The sequence below is a fragment of the Oryzias latipes genome, chromosome 7, assembly GCF_002234675.1.
Source record: "Oryzias latipes chromosome 7, ASM223467v1".
Lineage (NCBI taxonomy): Eukaryota > Metazoa > Chordata > Actinopteri > Beloniformes > Adrianichthyidae > Oryzias > Oryzias latipes.
The window spans coordinates 29,936,711-29,964,633 of NC_019865.2; the positions used below are offsets into that span (position 1 = coordinate 29,936,711).

At 42.0% G+C, this 27,923-nt stretch overlaps 1 protein-coding gene across 3 annotated transcripts in view; it reads left to right on the top strand.

Moving 5' to 3' along the window:
• The first annotated feature begins 3,408 nt into the window (after positions 1-3,408).
• The window catches only part of LOC101168440 (DNA (cytosine-5)-methyltransferase 3B), a 36,342-nt gene continuing 11,827 nt past the window's right edge, over positions 3,409-27,923 (top strand). Inside the window, exons 1-19 of one of the 3 annotated variants that reach the window (XM_023957020.1) lie at positions 3,409-3,934; positions 5,728-7,113; positions 9,520-9,687; positions 10,072-10,170; positions 11,760-12,003; positions 12,088-12,150; positions 14,475-14,551; positions 16,890-17,018; positions 17,281-17,388; positions 17,550-17,691; positions 18,258-18,782; positions 20,631-20,675; positions 20,763-20,842; positions 21,903-22,015; positions 22,105-22,288; positions 23,329-23,413; positions 25,532-25,677; positions 27,305-27,395; positions 27,612-27,760. In XM_023957020.1, the coding sequence (XP_023812788.1) occupies positions 5,734-7,113; positions 9,520-9,687; positions 10,072-10,170; positions 11,760-12,003; positions 12,088-12,150; positions 14,475-14,551; positions 16,890-17,018; positions 17,281-17,388; positions 17,550-17,691; positions 18,258-18,782; positions 20,631-20,675; positions 20,763-20,842; positions 21,903-22,015; positions 22,105-22,288; positions 23,329-23,413; positions 25,532-25,677; positions 27,305-27,395; positions 27,612-27,760 (3,828 nt within the window). In that variant the 5' untranslated portion in view covers positions 3,409-3,934; positions 5,728-5,733. Of the gene's footprint in view, positions 3,935-5,574; positions 7,114-9,519; positions 9,688-10,071; positions 10,171-11,759; positions 12,004-12,087; positions 12,151-14,474; positions 14,552-16,889; positions 17,019-17,280; positions 17,389-17,549; positions 17,692-18,257; positions 18,783-20,630; positions 20,676-20,762; positions 20,843-21,902; positions 22,016-22,104; positions 22,289-23,328; positions 23,414-25,531; positions 25,678-27,304; positions 27,396-27,611; positions 27,761-27,923 lie in introns of those variants that run through there. The other 2 variants (XM_023957022.1, XM_023957021.1) reach the window with 2 other exon arrangements.

Below are 27,923 nucleotides of genomic sequence, written 5' to 3' on the forward strand. Positions count from 1 at the left end.
ATTGTCCCTCTTTCCCTCTCCCGTTCTGGGGAGTGGGAGTGCTTCCAGATTCCAGTTGGCTCATCCGTGCTCCTGTTCCTGACCGTTTACCTCGCCTTTGCTCCTGCTCCTACACCTGGCTGTGGTTCCTGTCTCCAGCTCGACTCGCCCCCCTGACTGTCCCCCCAACTCTGTCTGGATGAAGCTCGTCTGCTGGACTTTTATATATGTAGTTGTAGATTTAGATAAGTGAATTCTTCTCCAAGAGTTCTGGTAAATCACCTCTCCGTCCTGGGGGAGGATCCCTCCTTCATGTGGACACCCCTGAGGTTTCTTCGTTTTTTCCGGAATCTGTTCTTTTAGGAGTTTTTCCTTACCGCGAAGGGGGGTCTAAGGGCAGGGATGCCAGTATAGCATAGTCAGTTTGTTAGTTCATTTTAGTATTTTCCCTTGAACTCTTTGTATTCATGATCCTTTGAGTTCATGTTTTACTTCGAAGCCCATCGAGATGACTGTTTTTGTGATTTTGGGCTAGACAAATAAAATTGAATTGAATTGAATCTTCTGCCGTTTTATCCCTTTCGGGGTCACGGGGCTGCATATATATATGGGCTACCACATATATATATGGTAGTATTTTGCTCAAAACCTCCTTCCATCAGTGAGTTCATTAAAGATGAAACGTGAAACTGATGGATATTCCACCATGACAATTATAACAAATAGGCATCAAAGGAATTGCTACTTAAAAAGCACCTCAAGGTTCTTGGGTGGCCAACAGAGAATCTAATAAGGGAGATGAAAGTCTGTGTTTTCCAGCAACAGTCCCAAAACATCACAGCTCTAGAGAAGATCTGTGTGGAAGAATGGACCAAAATAGCAGCTACGACGTATTCAGACCTGCTTAAGACCTTCAGGAAACCTTTGACCTCTGTCATTGAAAGCAGCGTTACATTACAAAGTATTGAGATGAATTTTTGTTATTTACTAAATCCTTCTTTTCTGCTCCATTATACAAAAAGATTTTTTTAGCAAACAATGAGATTTTCTGTATTATTTTTTTTACCTTCTGTCTTTAACAGTTGAAGTTAGGGGTGTAACAATTAATTGATCTTTCTATCCGGATCGATCGAGGGAACAACGCCAACAGAACAAATACTACTGTATTTGTAGTATTTGTTCTGTTGGCTCTATCTTTGGGACCAACATGATTTTATGCCTTATGTTGCTCACTAGTAGCATTGACAGCCTAAAGTTGGAGCTACCAATCATGATCCAAGGGGCTGTAACCAGTAGCGTCCTTGAGGTCCAGTCATTTTTTGAATTAATTGTCAAAGCATTCCCAGTAGTCTTTTGATGATGATTATGTCATTTTTAGCCAAAATAAAAAAAAAAAGGTTTTCAAAATCATTTTTTATGACATAATATCTGCAGAGCGGCGGCAGGAGTTCGTTAGAAACTTGCCACTGAGTTGTGGGTGGGATTGTTGGATCAGAGTATGCGTCTGCTTTTTTCTCGAGTAGCCTTTGTTTACACTATCTTCCACTAGCTTACAGCCCCTCAGAACCCCAAGCTAACAAACCTACAAAAAAAAGGAAACATATCAGAGCTACCCAGCCGTACAGTTTAGATCCAGATTCCAGCTCAGACGATGACAACAAAGACGTTCATGGATCTATTTGTCTGACGGTGGATGATCAGAATGGAGCAGGCAACAAGAAGCATATGGGCCAACATTTTTAAAACATGTCTTTTCTATATATAAAATAGGCTTTTCTATTGCAGTTTCTACGTCACAACTCAGAGATTTTTCAAACGACATTTTTTCATCTGCTCCTGATTTACTTTGTTTTGCAGTTTTCAGCTTAGTTTTCTTCTTAAATGTCCTCCATCATTAGAAAAATGCCACAAGAACACGGTAAAATACCCAAAAGCATGATTTCCATTGAAGTGGGTCTTTAAATTGGGGGTGGCTGTGAAGCAAGAGCAGCCAACCTCCAGTGGAAAGGTCACAGGTTTAATTCCCCCCTTGCCTACTCTTGAGTCCTTGGGCAAAACACTGAACCCCACATTACTCCTGGTGATTACACTCATAATTAATGAGTAGTATACTTCTGTGACTTGACATGCGTAACAATGTTCTCTGGAATGATGTAAAAATACTTCCTGATATTAAATTAACGAGCAATTATTTTTGGTTTCATGTTGTGTGATGTGTAATCATGATATCTGCAATAGTGTAGGCCTAATATGTCTGGATGATAACCAGTAAGAACTTTACAGTTGTTAGCTGATAAAAAAATCTTCATTTGGACTGCGCATGAAAAAAGTGTAAATAAGTTAAATATATGTGTTCAGATCCGGATCATGGCAACATTCTAATAAGAAGGGGTGAGATTGTATACATTTACTTCTTCTCCCTCTCAAGTCATTACTCAAAGTATTTGTCATTCGATTTCATGGATTCTTTGTTATATCTGTGTACTGTAGGTATTAGTGCAAATATGTCTATTTATGATTAAGAGTAATTAAGTCCAGAAGATAGCATCAGTTTTATTTTGAAGCTACTTTATGAAATGAACGTTTTTTTACTTGGCTACCAAACTTAGTAAATAATATTTAGAACTTTCTTGTCATAAATACTCAAAGTGCATACCAGGAACATGATAATATTGATTTGACCTTCCACAGTCCAGGTTGAGGATGGAAGCTTCTGCTCAGTCCTGCAGGATTCCAGCTCTTGCTGATGTTTAACGCTTGAATGATCCGAGTGTGACTCAGTGGTGGAGTGGGCGCACACATGAGGCCTGAACATACACACAACCCCCACTTTTAAGACCCCCACTGATTGTTATTGTTTCCACACAGGCTTTGCAGGCATCACATAAGGACCGTGTGTCTCCTAAGCTTTAACAGATACATTTAAAAAAAAAAATCAACATGAAAAAATGTAACTTTAATTGTATTTTAACATGAGTAACAGAAGCGTGGATTGAGAAATCAGTCAAATGTGTGAACGCTGGCAGCTCTAGTGAGGTTACTTTGATGTTCACTGTTCTGATGAGAAAGGTTTGCTCCTTCCCTTCAGGGACTATAGTTATTTCTGTGTCCACAGCTTTTTGGATCAGAAATAGGCTGGATTCAGAAAAAGTCATAACAGGTTTATGAAACAGTACTTCAACAGGAAGAAGTGGAAGGCTTTGGACTTTTAGCTAGTATTCTGACACTAGTGATTTTCGAGGTCTTTTAAAGCACTTTACGTGTAATACACTTTTTTCCTAGAGAATTTCCTCTCACTCATCCACTAAATTCTTCTCCCTACCACCAGATGCCATCTCGCGTTCGCTGTTTTGGAGGCCCATCCTGCGCCTACTGCGCATGTGCAAATGCACATTACGTATGAAGTAGGTTCCTACGCTTCGTACAGAGACTTCTAGCTATTGGAGCCTTTAAAAGACGAACACCTATGAAAAATTGAAAATGTACCTAAGTGTAAACATAGTTTTATTACAATGGTATTACTATGATTTAGATTTGTTTTTGCGTTGCTTTGTGACGCTATTCCGCCTCTTAATATATCGTTTCTGGATTTGAACTGAACTATTGTCATAAAGATGAATTGTGTTGTCCGCTAAGGCTAACTGCTAGCCCAAATGGCTAACAGTTTCGAGAGAAGAAGCGGCTAACTGTCGCTTAGCTGGCCGAGTTAAGTAAACATGCACCGATGAGTGACAGCAGTCACCGTTAGGAGGGAATATTTAATGACGTTCACAGTCCTGATCACGAACATGAGCCTCGCTCTCATCTGTTGTGATGTGAAGCGCTGAATGCAGGTCAAAGACGTAATCACGAATCTAGGCAGGAAGCGCGGGGCTGGCGGGATGCTGGGGGTGGGAGTGGGGGTGTTGGATCTGTTGTTTGGACCTTTTCACGGCATTCGGAGGAAGACAGCGGGGTGAGTAGACCACGATCACCTTACAACTTTGACTAGACCTCTAGAAAGTTTGACTAGAGACCCAACTTTCTCTGGATTTTTGGTTCTCGCGGTTTATCGCGGCGTTTGTGAGGCGGCGAAGCGCCGTCACCAAAGCACGAGGCTTTCACACTCACGGTTTTATTTGCATTCTTTTGTTTCTTTGTTTAAATGAGATCGTTTGAATAGAAAGTAGCACACTTGCGCTAAGTAATGTAAACAAAACTAACCAGCTTCTTTTTGACCTTTTTTAACTTTAAAACTGGTTTCCTATTTTCCTTTTCAGTTTTGAGTCGTAAATTGTTGTTGTTTTTCTCAGCACCCTAACACAGCAGACTGTTTTTACATTTGTGAAAAACACTTATGGCGAACGGGACTAAAGTTGCAGTGAAGTCCGTCACTCGTAAGGTCGGGGATCAACGAGTTGTTTTACGCATCAGCGCCATTTTTACACCGACCTTTTTTTAAATCCCTTCTTTTTAAATCAGCATCGGACTATTTTGTCGGTTGGTAACCGACCAATGATTGCAAAGCAGGAAGTCACGTGTTTTCACGCGATTGTTCTCGATATCGTGGTCTAAAACGTTAGCGTCTCCGTCTTTGTAAATGCACATCTAAAGTTTTTCTTTTTAACCCGTGTATAAAGTGTGACTGTATCAAAATTCAACCAATACTCACTAATAAACACAATTTCCTGGAAGTCTGCGAAAAACAAGTTGTACATCGATGCTCACTCGGTTGGCGAATATAGACCACAATGCATTGCGTTTGAACGATTTGTTCAATCGATAGGAGGGGGGGGGGGGGGTTTAATTGTTTTAATTTTATTTATTTTTTAATTTTAAACCATCTACGTTTTCATCATCAGAAACCAATAGATATATAAATGGAAAATGTCATTATTAGCACATATTTACGCCCGGCCAGCACAAAAACGAATGAATATTCATAATGTTGTCCACAGCCAGAACCAGAACCATGCAATAATAGTTCCGTGCAAATAGTCACTCCCTATATAAAACATTCTCTCTGTGAAATGTTTTTACACTTACTGGGTTTTTACTTCCACAAATGGGTGAAATTGCAGATGTGCAGTTTAATTCATCTGAAGGACAAACTCCTTCAAGAGCGGATAAAGTGCTTCTTAACTAATGCTCGTATGGGAAAATTGAATATATCACCAAAGCTAAAATGGAAAATGGTGTAATTGTAGCGCTCTCTTACCAATCTTGAAGACCCAAAACACCTTCACCCATGCACACACACACACGTACACACACATTGGCACACACTGATCTCAACAAGATTTCCTGCAATACTTTCATTGCTGACTAAATACTAGAGACATGCTGATCTTTCCGGTGGGTTGAATAAAGCATCGGTTCAGAGAGGAAGTTCACCTCTTACCACTTGTTTTTGTCCAAATGATGAAGCAAAAGGTTGTTTTAAAGAAGCCGGCGCAGTGATACAAAACATTTAAGCTAGCTGGCCGGAACTTCTTTTTTCACCCTGTGGTATATCACTTTTTAACGCACACTCAGCAGCCAATCAGAACCGAGTATTCACCCGGACCGTGGTATAGGCATAGTTCGTTAGTTTGTTATGTTCAATAATGACAATGAGCTTTTGCTGATGAATGTTTTTACATATTTAACTTTAATTAGAGACTGGGAAAGAAGCTTCGAAAATCTATATTGGTACTTGAGGACTTGTGTGTTTGTGTGTGCATGCGTGTGTGTCAGTAAAGTGACCATGAATTTTCCTTTTTTCCTCAGGTCAACATGGATGAGAAACCAGAAGGAGAACCAACTGAAGCCCACTCTGTTGTGGCAGAGGACTGTCTGGGCAATAAAGAAAATGTCATAGAACTGTCATCAGAAGACGAGGATTGTTTACTTTATGTTTCTGGGCAGCAGAAAGCCAAACAAGCAAACGGGAAATATGAGAGAAGCCTGAAAGAGGAGCCTGCAGAAGAGTACCAGGCAACTCAGAAGAGCGGTGGCTGCAGCTGTAATGTTGCAAATGTCCTCAGTTTAGCAGTTTTTCAAAATGAAGGGGCAATGCGTCTGAAAGAAATCCTCCAGGCTGTGTCTTCTGCACCTTTTTGCCTGTACTTGTATGTTGGGGTAAAGCTGGAAAAGGAAGAGGACACCAGCTTTGTGCTGATTGGTTATTTTGATCAGAGTTTGGGAAAGAGTGTGGTGAGACCACTCAAGACTCTGCAGCTAAGTGTGGATGCAACTGACCCACAAACATCCACACCCATTCATGGGGTGAGACCAGAGGATTCGGATGCACGGCTTCTGATTAAAGCATTGAAGGACCTTAACCTTCCCCTGTCCAACCTCTCGATGTTTTACTGTTCTACTCCACACCCCAGTGTTAGCCACGTGTTCGTATCCCAGCTTCAAGCCTTCAACTCAAAGTTAATCTCGCTCTGTGGCATCCCCGGGATGGCGGAAAGAGCCTGCCTCGCTGGACTCACAGCTTCCTTTGGGTGTGTGGTCGACCTGGTGAAAGAGATCCACCACTACTACTCCACCTGCCTGTCCGTTAATGACACCCTGAAAGAGGTGTTTGCTGGTGTGGAGTCTGTTGATCCTTTCCATCCTGGTTCAGAAAGGTCTTCATTTATTATCCGCACGGTGCAGAAGATGGTTAGCTGCTGGCAGGACTTGGTGGAATATTTCAAGTCACTGGCGAACACGGAAGACACCAAGGGGATTAAGACCCTACTAATGGACGATGAAACCCATCTACGTTTCCTGTTCCTGGCAGAGACTTTAGAGCCTCTCCGAGGTCTTCACGAGCTGCAGATGTCAGGAAATGCAGACTTGGCTGTTGAGTTCCAGCTGACAGCTCTGATTGTTAAATCCTACGCAGCCAGCATCTTACAGCCATCTGCGGCAGAGCGTTTTCTTAGGAGACGAGACGCGTGTCTGCTTGATGATGAGACCCAGCTCCTTCCTCTAGCTCAGGTGAGAGTTGGCTCTCATGTCATTGAGTTAATGGAAGGTGGGAGCAAGAGTTTCATCATGAAAAACGCACAGACCTTCTACAAAGCAGCTCTTTGGAGTTTGGTGAAGAGCCTACCCGAGCAACTTGGGGACACGTCTCTACGAAACATTGAACACCTGCTCAAAGACCCGCAAAACACGACTGTAAGTGGCTGTTACTTCTGATACTTTCATTTGTTAAAAGATGCTAAAAAGCATGCTTTGCCAAGTTGATTTCCAAGTAAAGGCAACATTTTATGGACCATACTGGAAACAAAATAATAGCTGACTGGTTCAAGTGAATCTGTATCTTTTAGTGTTATTATTATGACTAACAGTATGGTAAGGTTTAGTTTTGTGGCACATAAAAAAAATAAACAGGTCAAAGATGTCCCTCATAAAATGTTGGAGCTTAAGTTTTAAGCTACGTACTCATCAGGCATGTGTTGCGCGTTCAAGTACATGCTAAACGGGTGTTGGCATGTGGTGTCCACACTGACCAGAGCTACCTGATACGCAGTGACGTGCGGTGAGGTTAATGGCTGGTGAGGCACTGACGTCATCAGTCAGATTTACAAACATATGAACCATACTGAGTAACTTATTCACATATTTAAATGACAGCAGTTTTGTTTAAAATATCATTTCAACGTGTTTTTTTTCATATACAAACTGCAGCATAGAAAAAAGCACAAACGTTATTATCGTCTTACCTTTACTAGTAAATAAAGTCCATACGCCGCTCCTTCTGAAGAAAATGACTTGCCGCTTGCTATCACTTATTCTATTGTTTTTTAGCGTCATAATCTCAGGGCCCACCGGCGCCCCCTAACATGAGGCACGAGAACTGCTGGCCTCACCCAGTGGCTTTTTTGCCGGCGTTTACCGCTCAGCACAAGAAAGACGTCCCTCACATACAGTTATTTATAAAAACAAACACTGTACATCATATACATCTGCTAAATTATGTAAACTCAGCTCATATAGTACAAGTGATTGAACCGACATACAGAGAGACAGCAGTACCGTCTGACTGCATAGGTATTGCGCAATCCAAGGTGAGGCTCAGCGGGCTGGTGCCTCATCGCACGTCACTTAGTATCTGAACGGCAAATGCGGAAATTAAGCGATTTTGAAAAGAAAAAACACCCAAAAATGGTACATTTAAATGGAAAATGACTGCAAAGCACAAGCCTCACCTGCCTCTCCTGATTGCATGTCACTGCTGATACCAGTGCATGTACTCACAGTTGGTAGAGGCTTGGTGTAAACTGTCAAAGCGGTGCAGATCTCAGGAATTCTGCACAAGGGTTTTTCTGACACAGCTGTGTTTTCCGATAAATGAAAGACATTGTGTCAAATTGTTCAGGGCGAACACACAAAGGCAGCTTTTTCTTTATTCAACTCCACTGCAGCGGTGTGATGCTTCTGAAAGTTCAGTGCTTTCTAATTCACCGATGCAACTGTGCCACCAACCAACCATGAAACCAGACACACAGAATTCACACACTGGTCTTAACTAGTAAATGAAGTTGATGCGCCTCTCCTTCTGGACAAACTTTATTAACAACTACCAAAGAACAAACAGGAGCTCATGAGCGCCCTCTACATTCAAGCAGAGCTACTTGCCGCCTCCCCCTGTGTGTTTTTCAGTGCAGCTTTATGTCAAAGCCAGACTCCAAATAAACAATAGAGAAATGGTTAATAAAAACATGAAGTGTTAAATGCAAAGTGAGAACATGCAGCAAAGATATGTAATATATATTAAGTGGCTCTAAATGCATCCTATGCATTCATTGGGGCTGGTTGTTCTTAGCGATTAGATGAGGGGTTTACTCATCCAGAGAGAGCTCAGAGTAGAGCTGCTGCTGCTCCACGACAAGAGGAGCATGTTCAGGTGGCTCGGGCATCTAGATGCCTCCTGGACGCCTCCCTGGGGAGGTGTTCTGGGTGTGTCCCACTGGGCAGGGGCCCAAGGGAAGACCCAGGAGACGCTGGAGAGACTACGTCTAGGAACACTTCAGAATCTCCACTTCCTCCTCCAGAGGAGCCGGGAAGAGGTGAGTCTGGGCGTCTTTGCTCAGACTTCTGCCTTTGTGATCTGGTCACGGATAAACGGAATAAAATGGACGGATGGACAATGTATGAAAATCTGTTAGCATGCCCTAAGTAAGCTAAAGGTACGCGCTCAACCCTGACTGTAAGGGAATCCTTCCACCTACTCTGTAAATGAGCCAATATGCACAAATACAGAGATTTGATCGTAAAAATGATTACAATTATCTAAAAGCACACAGAAATGTTCCACATGGCTGTGCGATTAATGCAAATAATTATTTAAAGATGAATATGCATCAGCTGATGAGCTCAGATTCAGACACTTATACTGTTCCTTGCAGAGGTGAATGCCTCACTGTCATTTTCCTCTGGCGGAAAATCGCTATTTCAGAATTAATCATGTCAAATGCAGTTTTAAAAATCCTCCTTGTGTTCTCCTCTCAGTCATCTAAAGCTTTTGCTAGAGCAGTTCCAGCGTCATGACGTGATGTGCTGATTCTCCTGCCTCTCCAGCAGGACCCTCACTCGTACTGCCAAATGCTGTCAGAACTGGGCGTTCATGTGGACCAGTGTCCCACCACCTCTGCTGAAGAGGACCAGCTGACGTCAGAGTACGTCTCTTTCATGCAGACACTAAAGAAAAGCCACTGTGTGAATGGAGGCGATTATTCCTGGACTAAGGTGAATACTTATAACCAGATCCATTCCCTCTGCTTCTTCCAACAACAGTACTCGTGTCTTCACTTTAGAACATAGAAAGCTGTACTCGTAGTTTTCAGGCTAGCATCACATTTTGTCCACTTAAAATGTCGTAAACTCTTCTTTGAAAGACAAACAATGATGTTCTTTCATCATTTCAAAGTAATGATTTTTGTTACATTTTTATTTAACATTTTAAAATAAATCTGTATTTAGTCATAAACGTCCGTTTGGCTGAAATGAAGAAGAATCTTCTGTGTCACAGTTTGAGTCTTCATCACTTGAGTTAATGTCATTGTGTTTTCTCTGATTGATTCTGTATTGCTGGGAAATGGGAATGAGAAGAGCTCTGTTTCCTGTGTCCAGATGTTGCACAGCCTGAAACCATCTAGTGCTCTGCACCGATTCCTCCTGACCCTCCTGGCTCTGCCTGCCTCTCTGGACTCCAGCAAAGTGTTGGCTAAGGTGAGGAGGAAAATCTGTGCATGTTCACATGACTATTGCTGGGTATCAGTCCAAAATGTTTGATAGAAAGGCCAAAAGTAATGCCTTGAATGTCATATCGGTTCCATTTTTAATGTAGATTTGTGAACAAAACGAGTCTCTGACATTCTATACCACTATTTCAAAGTGTGAGCTATTTGTCTTCAACAGCCCACTGACTTGACTAGAAGATTCTCTTAGGTCGGGGTACTGAACCCCAGCTACCAGATGTTCTCCTCCACATCTGTCTGTGAGTCACTCTTCCTGCAGGTTAGGATGCTTGCATCAAAACGAGCCAGTGAGACAAGGAAAGGAACAAAAAGCTGCTTTTGACAGATGAAAGTGGTTCTTACTTAAAAACGGATTCACTGTAACAGCCCAGCCTGCTCTGTTCTGCGGGATGTGCAGCTAACAGCTCTCTGTTACAAGGATGCTGCTAATAAAGCTGCATACGACCCAAAAACATGGCCTGAAGAGAGAACTGGCCCATCAACCTCTGAAAGGGGACATAAAAAAGAAGCATTCCCACCAAAAAAGGCTCTTCATGCCAGGCTCTGCCACGGAGACGGAACAGGTGACCGTCCAGTGGAATGTGCTGTGTAGCATCCTTCACCAGAAACCAACCAGTCTGGTTTCTGGAATAGAAGTCAACAAAGTATTTGCTTCAACTTATCTTTGATGAAATGAGTCAGAAAATCAATCAGTTTCTTCTAAATTCAAGGGGGGTTTTACTCTTACTAGCATCCATGCACTCATTCCAAGGAGAATTATAGGAGTTAGATCTAGAAAATGAAGGCTCAAAAGTTAGGAGAGTGAATGGCGAGCAGAGAGGCCGGCGGTTTACAGCAGGTTACGGCCCCCGACGGTTAAGTCATTGAAAAGCACTGATGGGATTTGTGTTTCTGTATCTGTGTGGTACTCTGATGGGATGATGTGTCTTCCTGTTTGGACCATTTCTTGTTTGTCTTCAGGAAACTATTGGCATAACTAGTCTTGTAATGAATCAAACTAAAGCAGTTCTTCTTAGTTAGGCTGTTTATTTATCAAAAAACATTACTTACTTAACAAAAATCATTGCTGGTCCACATATGCCTATAAAAGCACCTGAAGCAGGTGTAAACTCTTAACTTCTTCAACTTTTTTTTAATTAAAGAAAAAAACAAGTAGAGGCATGAAACTATAGGAGATCGCCTAACTTTTTTACTTGCTTGAGTTTTTGATTTCCAGCTCTGTCATTTTGAGTAACTTTTGTTTCTATGTTGAATGACTTGCTCCAGATATTCAGGCTTGATACTGAATGGAACCTCTATGCACGTACTTCGCTTTTGCTGCTTTTTCACCAAAAGCATTGAATTTCTGTATTGTAAGCAATATTCCTACTAAGGTCTACGTCCGTAAAATTTGTTTCTGTTGCACTGTGTGCAGTTGAAACAGTAAGAATGTAGATGAAGCTGCTTATAAAACATATTTGACTCAGAGAGACAAATGTCAAGTTCACATTTTAGCACTGAACCACAGCACTCTGCTGGAGGCAAAAGGAAACGGTAAAGATGTCTGACTGTTGTTAAAAGGTGTCGAAGAGCACCAAGTGTCCACATGTCAGCCACCTAAGCCCCAAAGCCACCCCTGACCCTGGAAGGTCTGGAAGAAGAGCCGCTACCGTCCAACGGAACCGCTGCGGCAGGAACAGAGTGAAGCTAAATGATGGGAGTTCTTCGGACGACGATGGCAACAGCACATCCAGGTCTGTGCGGTGGCAGGCTGGAAGGCAGTACGACAGCATTGACATGGACGAGTACACAGACCACTCCTCTGGTAAGCTGTGGGCACGTGTGGATTCACTGCAGACCTTTGCCATCAGCAGCAGTAACCGGTGCGTGTGTGTTCCGTCTTCTCCAGACGTCATTGACGTGACAGAGGAGTCCTTCATCTCTGAGCCCTGCAGAACCAGCAGAAACAAATGTAAGCCACGCTCTTCCTCCTCACTTGCATTCATTTAAAACATCTTGCTGCAAGTGGTTGACGAAAAGATTCTGGTTCAAATCCCAGCAGCTGGGTCCTTTCTGTGAGGAGTTTGCAGATCGTCCTGGAGCATGTGTAGGTTTTTCTCCGGGGACTGTGGTTTTAAAAACATGCTCCACGGGTTCATCGTTGATTCTAAATTGTTTCTTAGATGTGAATGCCAGTGTAGCTATCTGTGTGGCATTGTGATGGATGTAGGCTTCACCATCACTTTGTCCCTGAATGGGACCGAGTGGCTAAAGAAATGGGATGAATGAATATTTTTCATGATTTTCTTCAAATTTCCTTCATTTCTGTAAGGTATATAAAGATAACGTGTGTGTGTACCTCTACAACATTTCATTATACTGTCAATGTGAAGCTACTGACACATCAAGGATGTGACACGCGTTCAAGTAAACGTGGGTTCTTAAACGCAACTTCTTTTTGTTTTTCTGCTGTTTACTAGCGCATGTAGAGTTGGAAGAGGCTTGGTTCAAATCTCAGGAATCTCGCTCCAGGCGTTTTCTTTTACAGGTCGATTCCAATAAATGGAAGACTTGGTGTCAAAGAATTCCGTCTGGGCACAAACCACAATTATTCATTTGGCCTTTCTGATCAATTTACTTGCAGCTGCCCCTTCTATGATTTAAAAAAGATGCTACTATACGGCATTACCAAATCCAAGTCCCTGATTGGTCACAGTTTGACCTGGTTTCCAACGCATGTTCAATGGCCACACGCTTTTGTACATAGAACCCAAAAGTCGTGGGTTTATGGTGCATCGTCCTCAACAGAACTAATAGGTTCACTTTAAATTATATGCACTGGTATACAACTGTTACTCAACAGTTAGGAACTTTATTTATCTCAACTTGGAAAAAATTAATGTCGATAGCCCAAAACTGATATTCCAAACCATAAAAAAAAAAGTCCTTATTAAACCATTTTAGTTTTTTAACAAGACTGATGTTACACCCCTAGGTACCCCTAGGGGGGCACAACATAAAAAAGTAATGTTTTGGCTACCAAATTTAAATTAAACACACCAAACAAATGTCTCCATACAAAAGTATAATACATTTATTTACAAATAAATAAACAATAACTAAAAGTGAAGCAAAAAGGCTTCAGGTTAAACCCAGGCCAAAATAACAAACAAAACCCCACCAAACTGAAACATGTCATCTTAGCTGTAAATGAAAGAAAAGGGAAATCAGTGACAAACACTAACCTCCCTAACCTAACAAACAGGAGAAAAACATGTACTAAAGTAAATGGCAGTTCACCCCTACAGCTTCACATAACATAACTATAAACCAAAAGACTAAACAGAGTGGGCACAAAACTACGAAGAACTACAAAACAAAGTGCAGCAACAACTAAACAGGTGGTGAAGTCACAAACAACATGGAGAAGAGGGCCAAGCTGCAATGGAGACTGTTGCTGCAAGGCTCACTTCTCACCGGCTGGAGGTCCAAGAGGTGGTTTTAAAGGCTGCCTCCACCAGCTTGTCCAATGGGAGGCCACACCCTTTCCACTACACCTGAAAATAATCAGACACAAACACAAAGATGCACAAGAACACAAAATCCCACTCTGATACAGAAATACAGAACTAAACAAAACCAAATACGGCCACAGCCGTAACACTAAGCATATACGAGAACTGGACCAGTCAGTGTGACGTCACTCACAGAAAAAGACTTCTGATTGGTCAGTTTATAATTTGAATAACTTACACTACAGAAAAAATATGGAGTAAATACTCGAGGATAGTCAATGTTTAAAAAAGGTTTCAGGTCCAGGATGGTTCTTCTGACCAATAGAAGGACTGAGTACCGGCTGTTTATTTCTCTATAGAAGTCTATGGGGTTTTGGATACTTGGAGCCAGCAGGTACTTCCTGTTTGGAACGTGAGGGGGGGGTCACTCTGGGAGATGCCACAGATGTGGGGCTTGTTGAGTGTTTGACACTGTTCCGTTAGCCAGGATATTGGGGATGAAGAGAAGGTTCTCTTCATCTTCTGGTCAGGGAATGAGTTATTTGTTGTTAACTCGCTTAGGTTGACAGTAGGAACACTTTTGATAACTACACAACTGTTCCTTAGAAAAGTACTGATATTTTTGATTAAAGCTGGGGTTTATTTCTTGTATCAAAAATCCAATAATCAATAATACTTCCATAAATTAATCATTTATATATATATATACACCGTTTCAGTTTCAACCATTGGAATAAGGACTTTCCTTAACCACTGCTTCCATTCCATGTCTGTTTTTCAGGGGAGGTTAACAAACGGGGGGAGCTGGTGCTTGTTGTGACGAGTGATGAGGAGGATTTGAGCTCAGAAGCGTCTCAGGTAACTTTCACTCAACATGTGTTTGTTTAAAAAGTTGGTTTACACATCCTATTGATGATTTCTTGGTCATTTGTGAATACAAATGATAACACTTTTTTTTTTTTTACTCATGGTTGAGTGAAGCCATTTGTTGTCCACTCTTTTTAAATCTTAATGACAACGGAAACTTCCCAAATGATCTCAATGAAAACTTTACACACCCAGTGCTTAATGAATTTAACCCTTTGACGCAGATAACAGCTTTTCATTGTGGATGAGGTTCTTTATTTTCTCTGATGGTAAAGCCGCCCATTATTCTTGACCAAAACCCTCTATTTCCTTTAAACTCAAGGTGACTGTGGTATTAAGGTTAGGAGGCTGAGATGGTCACTACAGAACCTTCACCTCATTCTGGTGCTACCAACCACAGCTGGACTTGGACTTGTGTTTTGGATTCTTCTCATGATGGAATGTCCTGGCTGATGAGTGAAAATTGTCCTCCAGTACTTTCTGCGTCATGCCACCAATTCTTCTGTGTCTTTGTAGTTCGCACAGAACATATACCCCAAAACGTCAGTGGCCTGCCTCTGTGTTTCACTGTGGGAATGGTGTTCTGTTCATCATAGGCCCTATTGATTCCTTCACAAATGCAGTCTTTATAGTTGTGGCCAAAAAAGTTCCATTTTGGTCACATTGCTCCAAATTCCTTTGGTCCAGAAGTTTTGAAGCTCGTCTCTGTGTTGTTTGGAATAAGTGGGCTGCTTTGTGTCATTTGCGTTGTAATGGCTTTCTGCTGGTGACTCAACCATGCAGCCCATTTTCCTTCAAGTGGCTCCTTACTGTGCATCTTTTTGAAAACTCTGAACAAGGGGGTAGAATGGATCACAAAACCTACGGTTCCGATCAATTTTTGGATCAGTAAAGAGAAAAAAATCAGGACAAAATAAGAAGTTAAAGCTATCTTTTTTTGAAGACATACATATATATATATATAAAATAAAGCATATACCTACTGATTGGCATTATTATTTTTTGGATATCTTTTTAAATCCCTCTCCTGTTTTATACTTTTTACCATAGATCCTTTGACAGGTGAGGATGGTTACCTTTAGCTGCCATTCAAGCACTTTTGTATCACCTTGTGTGCATGTTATCAGGTCAAAGTCACAGAAATGTGTACATTTTAGATTGCTGAGAAGTTTCTGCTGTCATTAAAAAGAGTAAACACAGTTGTTTGACAGTAAAAGCTTCGCTTAACCACTAAAGTCTTAATGGCGTGGACTCGTACCAGTGCTGGAGGTTTTTTTGGTTGTCTGGGCTCGTTGGGGATCGCAGAGAGGAGCGGCTGCATCTTACGTGGAGTACAGGTGTGTCTGGCAGTGACCCTGAAGCTAGTCACTAGGCCCGCACAATAAATCGCAAATTTATCGTTATCGTGATATCAAGATGTGCAATATGCATATCGCAAAAGACGGCGAAAATCTCAATAAATGGTTACTTTAAATGTGCTAAAACAAACTTTTAGCAGCTTGAAGTATTTAGCTAATCAAATAATTCCATTTCTGCATTTGACCAATCGGATGAAGCTGTTTAATGTTAGATGTTCGCAGCCCATGTAGACTAGTTTCATTCAATTCATTAAAGGTGCCGGTATGTTGACTCTTACTTAAATTAAACTGTAGCAGGGAAATGGAAATGATGTTTTTGGTTGTTTTGCTATTTGTTCATGTATCGCAAGTTATATCGTCATCGCAATATTGATCACTGATATCGCAGATCGCGAGTTTTCCTCATATCGTGCAGCCCTACTCGTGACCTTAAGTCATGAAAATGGAACGTAGGATTGTTTTGCGTGTGTTATGTGTATCGTGAAGCATTTGTAAGGCCAAATGAAAGTTTCATGCTCCTTTGATGTACTGGTGATGTTGTCATGCGCTGCGCCACACTCTAGTCTAGGGGTGGGCAAACTACGGCTCAGGCTCCATGCGCTTTTTAATACTATTTAATCTGGCGTAATAAAGTGGAATGCATTAATGCATATTGATAATTCTTAATTTCTAGTGTCTCGCCATAAATGTACCTTTTGTTTAATTGCAGAAAGCCACCCTGCATTGATGTGGTGTTGGAAAATGTTTGTTTTTTCTGTCATTCATTTGTGTTTTCTGAGTCAGACTGTCATTTTTCCGATCATTCCAACACCACGTGAACATAGCACTCCCTTTGCTGCTGGGGTTCAAGAAAAGCTCAGCGCTTCTGACCGTCACAGATAACCACAGACCCACTGGGCTTCCAACAGCCTGCTTACATGATAGAGAACAACAAGAGAACGTAGAAGTCCATGCTCCTGATGCGTCTGCAGGGGGATCTGGTGTGGGGGCTGATTGAGGGCTTCTCCCCCTGGCCGGGGGTCGTCATTCCTACCAGAGGAGAACAGCAGCTTCCGGGGAAGAGGATGGTGGAGTGGTACGGCCAGAAGATGACCTCTCAGGTAGAAGACCCTATCATTTACAGTTTCAAAGCCATTTTTTACGGTCTGTGCTGGATGTGTCTTTTGGTGAAAATGTTTTATCAACGTTTCTCCTGGTTTTGACTATTTTTAAATCTCCGCCCTGCAAGAACCAAAGCTTTTGCCAGATTTTAAGGATAGTTTCGTCTGTGGAATATGTTTACTGGTTATGTTTTTGAGCTTTATTTCATACCAATGTAAACTTACTTGATCTCACTTTTTAAATAGTTAATTCTGCTTTTAGATCACTCTGCAAAATCTGAAACCGTTTGCAGCCTTCAGCCAACACTTCTGTCCCAACTCCTACGCCACCCTCATCACCTACAGAGAGGCCATCTTCTCATCCCTGCAGGTCTTTGCACAGCTTATCCCAGAAATGAACCAAAACTTTGAGGCAGTGTGTTGACTCTTTTCATGACTTGTATGAGTGAATTGAACTGTGGATATTGGTTGTAAGAAGATAAACGGAGACGAAAAAGCTTTGAGCTTATCCATAACCGTCCTGTCCCTCAGGAGGCAGCTCTGCGCTGTAAGAAGCAGTTTTCTGTTCCTCTGAAGGAGAGAGAAAAGCTGCTGAAACAGATGCTGGACTGGGCAGAAGAAGGCTTCCAGCCCACTGGACCAGATGGATTCAAACCCGCAACTGTAGATGATGGTATGAACATGATAATTAGTGGTACACGAATGAAATCTAGTACTTGGATTCATCAATGATAGATTTAATGAATTCTACTGCGAGTTGTAGTCAAAGCCAGACTTGGGAACCAATTGATGGTTTGACCCTGCAGCCCCTGATGTTGACTGTCAAGCATGGAATGTGAGTTTGTGGATTCAGACCACACTCTTCCAATCTGAGCAGACTCTCCTCTACTTTCACAATCACATTGTGTCTGGACTGTGTCCATATATTGATATGGATATGATTTTAGCACTCTGTCTTTTTTAAAGGCAACTCCTAAACCTCATCGGTTTACAGTCACAGAGTTCATCTGTCAGCTCACCTCACTAAACAGAATCCAGGCAATGCAGAGATCCAGAGAAAGTTCTGACCTTATTGTACTGGAAGACAGATGTTGGGATGTGTTGGTCTTTACGTCTAACAGTGCTTTGGACGATGCATTAGTCAAAGTGTCTGTGAAGATAATTTATTCATGACAGAACTTTTATGCTTTTTTATTTGCAGTAGGACTAAATGTTGACTCTGACCCCATCTTTTGTCAGGGTTTATTAATGACAGCACCAGACCAAAGGCGAAGAAGAAACTCTTCCATCAAGCCTCTCCTCCCTCAAACATCCCCAGCCAGAGAAAAAAGAATCCTTTCCAGGCCAGAATAAGTGAAGTGACGCTCTCTTTAAACCAACTGTCATGTCAACTAACTCCAGACTCCTCTCACGCCAAAGATGTCAGTCATGAGGAACTTGATGTAGTGGTAAAAAGGTCTGCTGCTGTGCTGAAGCAGAAGAGAAACCAAAGAGGATGGACCAAGGTGGTGGCAAGACGAGGGGAGGGAGCATGGGAGGAGGAGAAAGTGGAGCTCCCAAAAGGATGGGAAGCAAGGAAAAGTGGATGGGGTAAGAAGAGGGCTATAGAGAAGGCTTACAAGAAGACGAGCAGCCTCCTTGAAGGATTTGATGATGACATGTCGCCGGACTTCATGCCACAGCGGAAAAGGAATTATGCCAAGGCTTACAACAAGGTCAGCCAGGCAGCCAGCGTCTACCATCAACCTAACCAGAAACTCAGAGGTAAGGAGCTAAATAATATTCTGTCCATCCACCCACCCATCTATCCACCCGTCCATACATCCATCATCCATGCATCCATCCATCCATCCATCCATCCATCCATCCATCCATCCATCCATCCATCCATCCATCTATCCATGTCAGTGTGTATTGTCATACACTTGTGTGTATGTAGAAAACTGAACTGGAAGGCATATAAGACACAAGGTAGTGTTGCATATCAAAAGAAACTGCTCATTCCTCTGGGGGAGTACAAAGGCAGGATTGCAGCAATGTTTTGTGTATCTTGCAGACAAATTAGAATTTTTGTTTGTCAGCAACACAGTGTTTTCCAAGAACAGACTTGCTAGGGCTGTGGATCAACCACGAGTCTGACAATTGGTAATATAGATATATAATTTACAAATATGTTAATTTTTTTCATTATTGCAGGAAATTGATCACAAGATTTGTGTTATATTCCTAAATTCATATTCATCATCCTTTTTAATCCATCTTATTTTTTTATTCTAATCTTTTAAAAATCTTTTCAATATATTTAAAACAAATACGTTTTTCTGGACTTCTGGACAATAAAATAAACTTTAGTCTTATTATTTTTAAACTATGAAAAAACATGTGATAGCTTTACTTTGAAAAGAAAATCCAACATTATCAGCATGTCAGAGTGACAGTTACATTGTCTCAAGTGTATCTTTACTACACTCCATTAGATTTAGGAAGATTCCGGATCAGTGATCTTGGGCATCGCAAAGTTTATTCTCTTATTTATGACAACATGGTGAAAACAACTAAAACCAATAACATGAATCCTCAGGGAATCTCATTTTTTAAAGTTAGTTTGCAAATCTCTGTTTAATTCTAGCAATTGAATTTTTGTGAACATATGAATAATCCATCTTTTTGCCATCATATCCTGACTTTCCTGTACTGTGTCAAACTTTTATAGATGTTCTTTGTGGAGGCAACATTTTGCTGTTTTATTTTCTTTGATGATTGTTTTTTTAAATATATATTTTAAATATGATCTGAGCATAAATAATGTCAGGCATTAAACGAATGATTAATAAAATGAAGCAGAAGAATAACAATCGTATAACCTTACAAACATCTGACTTTGAATACATATTTTTAGGGTTAATTTTCTGAAGAGATGAGGAAGGTGGAGGATTTGAAGTCCAAAGGAATGGAGAGAGTGGGAAAGAAGTGAAGAAGAGAGTCCAGGCAGGTTGGAATTGGTTTGAGAAAAGTGTCCGGTGTGAAAGAAGATTTTCAGCTCAAATGAAAGAAAAAGTGTAGAAAAGTGTGAAGAGAGCAGCCATATTGTTTTGCCCAGAGACACTGAGGAAAAGACAGAAAGCAGAGCTGCAGGAAGCAGAGATGAAGATGCTGAGGTCCTCTTTGGGAGGAACCAGAATGGATCAGGAATGAGGACATCAGGGGAGCAGATCATGGTAGAGGTTTTGGAGATAAAGTGAGAGAGGAATGAGATGGTTCAGACATGTCCAGAGGACAGACGGTGACTCTATTGATGGAAGGATGCTGAGTCTAGAGCTGCCAGAGGTCTAGAGGAAGACCAAAGAGGAGGTTTCTGGATGCAGTGAAGGTAGCTGCTGTTACAGGATGCAGAAGACAGGTTTAGATGGAGGAAGCTGATTGGATCTGGTGACCCCTGAAGGGAAAAACCCAAAGGAAAAGAGAGAGTGGTAGAATGTTCTGGACGGAGCTGTAATCTTGGCGGTTGCAGCACAAACCCCGTTCAGACTGAAAGGCTCTTGTTGATGTGAAACCACATGATGGCAGTTTTTTTTGTTTTGTTTCAAAGCATCATCCGTCTTTGTCTTTCAGAGGACATCATTAACAAGATAATGAAGATGGAGCTGAATATTGAAGGTGCGTTCAATGACCTGTGGGGGTTTCTCCCTCAACTGTAAAGAAACTGTTTTCACTTTCTTCCCCCTTTCTAACTTCTGCCTGAAGGTTTCTGTTTGTGCTGTGGAACTGAAGATGTGAAGATCTCCCACCCTCTGTTCAAAGGCAGCCTGTGCTTAAAGTGTAAGGTAAAGACCCATCAACCCTCATGGATGAAGGGGGGCAGCAGGAGTCATTCAAGAAAGCTATGAAGCAGACAGCGATTTCACTGACAAAATGAGAAGAAGGGTCTAGAGCAGAGGTCACCAACAGGGCGCCCGCGGGCACCAGGTCGCCCCCAGTGGCCACAAAAGTCGCCTGCAGCCTGTTCTAGAAATAGCACAACTCTCCAGTGAGCTGCGTCTGAAGTTGACTTTTATTATGGTGCTACTCTTTTTAAATCACACTTGCATTTATATAGAATTAAAAATGACAATATCTTAAAACATGGTCATTATACAGTGTCCCCCGCTTATTCGCGGTTTCACATAAGCCGATTGAGTTGCTGCGCAAAGTATCATCCGGATGGATGAATTACTACTTTTTCTGGAAGAAGTGACGGTCAAAACACGCTGCTGCTGCTGGACTGATGCTTAAATTGCGCTGCAGGATCTCTGGTATTTAACTGATGAAATGGGAAACACGGGGAGTGACACTCCTACGGTTGCTCTGAATACGTAAATAAAACTCTTTATGTTGAGCAATAAAATGTTCTTTACATTTTAATAAATGTTTTATGAAGCATCAGAAAGTTTTTGATGAGGAAGGATCGGTGACGGACATTCTTCAGCCACGCGGGCACGTCAAGACGTCGCTCACCGTAAAGCCGACCCAGACTTCCCAAAATGTCTGCATTACCACTGCATCATTCATCAGCAGGCGTGATGTGCAAAAGTGATGTTGTCATTGTTGATAATTATTGTGATAAATCATCAGTTATGAATCTTTTCACATTTTATTAGTATTATTAATCATTATAAATAAATAACTAAAGGCAAACTGAGCAAATGCCTTATTTCAAGAGAGGCTATCAAACTGGTAGCCCTTATATGACTCAGAACCTATCAAGCAGCTCCCAGTTTCATAAAGGTTGGTGACCCCTGGTCTAGAGTAAAGTCTGTCTCATCTGTGGAAATGCTGTCGGTGCATTATAGCAGATAGGAACCTTTACAGAAACATCACTGACTCGGAGGAGGTGCGTCTTTCCAGGATAACTTCACAGAAACTCTGTACCGCTACGATCAGGATGGCTATCAGTCCTACTGCACCATCTGCTGCTACGGAATGGAGGTCATTCTGTGTGGGAATGACAGCTGCTGCAGGTTGACTCCACCCTTCCTCTTCTCATTTGTCCTGCAACCACCAAAGTTTTTGTTTTCGTTGGAACTAATCGAACTTGTCTGCTCTGCAGATCGTACTGTAACGACTGCCTGAACATTCTTGCTGGTCCGGGGACCTTTGAGTCCCTGAAGGTGCTGGATCCTTGGATCTGCTACCTGTGTCAGCCTCACAAACCTCACGGAGCTCTGGTTCCTAGAGAAGACTGGAGCATTCGTGTGCAGGAGTTGTTTGCTAACACCAGCGCCATAGAGTTTGTAAGTAAAGATTCACATTTGAGTGAAGACGTCCAGGAGAGCATTGGGAGGAAAAGGTTAAAAGTGGAACACTGAAAGGGACAGAAGACAGGCGTACAGGGAGATGCAGCACCAGGTGGAGGTGACGGTGGAAAAGACCAGGAGGAAGAGGAGGTGGATCTGTACAGGTGAGGCAGAGAAACAGAGATAGAAGGATGAGCAGCAGGTTGGTAATGATGAAGGACAGCAATGGAAATGTATGAATACAAGATGACAAGATGGAGGGAGAACTTGGAAGAACATGTTTGAGAACACAGAGGAGAAGAGGTGGATGACCTGGTTCAGAAAGAAGGAAAGATCAGTGAGGAAGATACTGAAGAAGATGAAGAGTGGAAAGACAATGAGTCCTGACAACAGACCTGTGGAGGAGAAGTTTAGTAGAGGAGACAGAAGAGTTTCTGACTGTTAAACAAGATCTTGGAGAGTGAGAGGATGCTGAGGAACGGAGGAGAAATGTTCTGAATCCATTATGAAGAAGAAGGGAGAGTTGGAGAAACTACAGAGGGATAAAGATCATATGTCACCATGAAGTTATGTTCTTTCACTCATTTTCACTCCAGACAGTTCTTGAACATCCTCAGAGAAGTTCAGCCTGGTTCTTTGCTCAGTTTCTTGTTCTGTATAGATGCGGTTCTGGTTCATATCTTGACTTATTTGCCTTTTTAAGTGTAAATCCTTTGAAGGTCGGTGTTGAAGGACTAACCAACAACACAGAAGAAACTCATTCAGTGCTCAGGTTTGAGGAAAACTATGAAGGTCTTTGAGAGGTCCTGCAGTATCAACACAGCACTGTACATAACTCTTGACTTTCAACCAAACCATTTAATTCATTCCAACAATATAAAAGAATTGTCTCACAGTTAAATCTATAATAGTGCTGGATTGAACTCTCAGTGAAATCCTAGGTACTTGGTGGAGAACCATAGCAGTTAGTTGGATTGCTGAACTGCTTTTTTTGAAAATCTAGTTTTATCCTGTCTAATTCGTGGATCTGATCACAGGAGCCTCATCGGGTCTACCCGTCTATTCCGGCCAGTCTGCGCCGCCCGGTTCGAGTCCTGTCCCTCTTTGATGGCATTGGAACGGGTGAGAGGAATCACAAAACACAAAAGCTTTGGTTGTTCATTTTGAAAAGCAATGAGAAGAAGAACTCTGTAGGTCTGCCTCATAGTGTGTTAGTAACCTCAGTCTGTTCAGATCACGTCCACCAGGGGTCTCCAGACTGTTTCAGGCCATCAACCCGTCCAATGTCAGACAACATTCTCACAGACCGGCCTGTAGAAGCCTGAAGAGGGCGTCCGTTTTTTATTTTAGCTTTCAGTTTTCCTTATCTTTTGAGGGTAACATTTATCTTCATCTGCAGCTGCTTTAAACTTTATTGAAATATTCTGCTTTATTATTATGGTGTGTGGGAACAACTGTCCCAATAAATCCATATTTGGAGTAAAGATTCTATTTATTTTGAAGTTGAACGATATTCTGTTTCCTCTCTGGCTCTTTTCTGCTAAAAGAAAATGTACAAATACGTTTGTTTTTGTTAACTATGCTAGCTTGGGGGCTTTAGTTTAATGTCCGCTTTAAGAAAGTAGTGGAAAAATTTTCAACATATGACCAAACAACTTGACATGTGTCAAGAATGAGTTGGATGTTATGTAGAGAATCCAGTCGTTTTCCCCAAAACTTCCTTTAGAATCAGATTAAAATAAAATGGAAAAAGTGTAGGTTGAGGTTTTTGTCTCTGCAGCCTGGTACCAATGGACCGGTACTGGTCCACAGCCTGGAGCTTGGTGACTACTTATGTACACCATTGATGTGTCATACCACAGCTATGCAGATGACACTCCGCTATATGAAGCTCTGTTATTAAGCGGCCATCAGACTCTGCTGCTCAGAGCAGATCCACTCCTGGATTTAGTCAAACAATGACAGACTAAAGTCTTTGTTTTTGGAAACAAGAAGAAAAGAGGAAAGCATCTGAAGATTTGATGTCTAGAGGAATGAAGGCCAAAAGTCAGACATCTTGAGTTCGAGTTCTAACAGCTGAATTTTAAGGTGTATTCAGACTGGACATATTTGGAACGCTTAAAGTGAACCAGAGTTCATTTATCCCAATTATCCGGAACTAATTTTCAGTCTGAATACACCCAAGTGGACCCAGGACCAGGAACCATCTCGGTTCGCTTCCAATGGGACTGAGCTTCGGTGCGCACTGAGATTTATCAGTGTGAATACAATCCATCCTCGGAGCGGAACAACTGGACCAAAACAGCCACCATAGCCAACGTAAACAGAGCAGGAATGAAGTAACCATTGAGCCGCGGACAAAAACGCTTGTTGTGTTATCAAACAGATAAAATGGTCCAACTGTTTATTTGTTAGAATGTTTATTTTAACACAGCAGAAAACACTTCTTACATGCTTTTTCTGTGTCTTATGACGCGACACGCACCCAACAGGCGCTGCTGTGATGTCATCATAGAAGCTACCTTGTAGTTCCTGAACAGAATTCTCTCATTAAAATAACTTTGAACGTGATTCACATTTCTTTTTACTATTTTACCGACAATCTATATGTCATAAACACTGATCAGTGAACCGTCTTAGCCGTCTTCTTGCCAGTAACCGCCCTGTAGCATGACTGCAAGGACCAAATTAGAAGTGAAAAGTGTTGAGCCTGACGTTGATACAGACGTTTAAAATTTGTAAGTGAAATGTAAAGTTTAAATGAACCAAAAGTGCAGGACTTCCAGAAGTTCGTCCTCTAGTTGCTTTGCCCCGCCCTCATAATTCCTGACCAATGAGTGAAGAGATCTTTTGTCACATGGTTTTGTTTAAAAGCTTTAGTCCGGAACAGGAAAGTCCGCTTGACGGCAGTCTGAACACAGACAAACAGCTTCATGTCTTCATCTGCTCCAGGCTGGACTGCTGAAACAAAAAGCTACAGCTCATTCAGAACTTTTCTGCCAAAGTTTGAACCAGAACCAGGAGAACTGAACCACATCCCTGCTGTTCACAAGTTTGTACTCTGTCAACCAGTTGAATATAGTACACTTTGAAAGTACTGCTGCCTTATTTCACAGACCCAACAGCTCTGACATCTGAGAGCTGGTGGAACTGAGTCAGAACCAAACCATGTTCCCTTTGAACACCCACCTCCCCCATATGAACAGTTCTTTACAAATAAACCTGTCTTGCCTTGCTTAGGCTACCTGGTGCTGAAGGACCTAGGATTCAAAGTAGAGAAATATGTGGCCTCAGAGGTCTGTGAGGACTCCATTACGGTTTCTGCAGTCAACCATGATGGGAAGATCCTTCAAATCGGAGACGTGAGGTTCATCACCAAGGAGTTTGTACGTTACACTTTGCTGGTTTTTTTCTACTTTCTTAGTTTAAATTCAGTTTCAAACACATGAAAGGTTCCTGAAAAAAATGTGGGAGCTGCTGTTAAAATGTATTTACTGTAAATGTGTTTATTGTTGTTTTATAAAGCTTATATTCACTCACCGGCCACTTTATTAGGTACAGGTTGCCAGTACCATGTTGGATCCCTTTTGCCTTCAGAACTGCCTTAACCCTTTGTGGCACAGATTCAACAAGGTACCAGAAACATTCCTCAGAGAGTTTGTTCCACATTGACATGACAGCATCACACAGTAGCTGCAGATTTGTCAGCTAAACATCCATGATGCTGATCTCCTGTTCCACCACATCCCAGAGGTTCTCTGTTGGGTTGAGATCTGGTGACTGTGGAGACCATTTGAGTCCAGTGAACTCATTGTCACGTTCAAGGAACAAGTCTGAGATGATTCCAGCTTTATGACATGGCGCCTTATCCTGCTGGAAGTAGCATCAGAAGATGGTTCACTGTGGTCAGAAAGGGATGGACATGGTCAGCAACAATACTCAGGAAGGCTGTGGTGTTGGAACCATGGTCAGTTGGTACTAAGTGGGTCCAAAGCCTGAACTGTTGATACAAGGCAGGATGGATCCAAGCTTACATGTTGCTGATGCCAAATTCTGATCCTACCATTAGAATGTAGCAGCAGAAATGGAGACTCATCAGACCAGACAATGTTTTTCAAATCTTCTATTGTCCAGTTTTGGTGAATCTGTGTGAATTGTAGCCTCAGTTTCCTGTTCTTAGCTGATAGGAGTGACACCCGGTGTGGTTTCCAGCTGCTTTAGTTCATCTGCCTTATGATTGGAGGGGTTGTGTGTTCAGAGATGCTCATCTACAGACCTCTGTTCCTTGGTTGTAAAGTTTTTGAGTTCCTCTTGCCTTCCTATCAGCTAGACCCAGTCTGTCCATTCTTCTCTGACCTCTGGCATCAACAAGGCATTTCCACCCACAGAACTGCTGCTCACTGGATATTTTCTCTTTTTTAGACCATTCTCTGTAAACCCTAGAGATGGTTGTGGGTGAAAATCCCAGTAGATCAGCAGTTTCTGATATCCTCAGAACTGACACCAACAACCATGCCACATTCAAAGTCACTTCAATCACCTTTCTCCTCCATTCTGATGCTCAGTTTGAACTGCAGCAGATCGTCTGGACCGTGTCTACACGCTTTGAGTTGCTGTCATGTGATTGGCTGATTAGAAATTTACGTTGACAAGCACTTGGACAGGTGTACCTAATAAAGTGGCCGGTGATTGTAACATGTGTTATAGAAATACAAGAGTTTCTTTGCATTCTTCACGGAAAACGTTCTTTTTATTGTATTGTGGAGTTCATACTGTCTGATTCTGAGCATATCTGAAGATGCTTCTTATGTGGAGAGGGGGCATCCTTGTTTGGGTTCTCAGCATCCAGATGATGGAGGACAAGCAAGCCCTTTTTAAATGTGGCGAACGGTTTTGCTGATGCTTCATAAAGTTTGTGTAGGAGGGGGGGGCCAAAGCTCACCATGATGCACTGACTGAAATGACAAAAGCTGCTGAGTGCTGTAAGCGGGTCTGCTGTCTTTGGTTTTTCAGATGGAGGCTTGGGGTCCATTTGATTTGCTGATCGGTGGCAGCCCCTGTAACGACCTTTCCATTGTAAATCCAGTCAGAAAGGGCCTTTATGGTATGTTGACATTTGCACTTTCTACTATTTTGTATCCAAACACTTTAGTATTTAGTTCTTTTTTTCTGTAATTCATCCAGTCTGTTGAAAACCGCCCAGATGTTCTGGTCATTTGTTGAAGCATCGTTTGTTCTGTACGTGGAGAGCTGAGGAGTGAGTGGTGTGAAACGAGAGTGGGAGCAGGCTTGACCTCTGCGTCTCTCTGTTCTCCGACAGAGGGCACAGGCAGACTGTTCTTCGAGTTTTACCGCATCCTGCAGCTGCTGAAACCCAAAGAGGACGACCCCAGGCCGTTCTTCTGGCTTTATGAGAACGTGGTTTTCATGAACACACACGACAAAGTCAATATTTGCCGCTTTCTCGAGGTTTGCCCCATTTATCCTTTACCTTTTCTTCTTCCTCCTCTGCTTTTGTGTAGTCCTGGATGTATGAGGGAGTTGTGTTTTGGGCTTTGAATACATTTCCACTAAAGCCAGCAATCTAAAAACATCAGAGGATGGATAGGACCTTCTGTGTTCTGATGTGTGT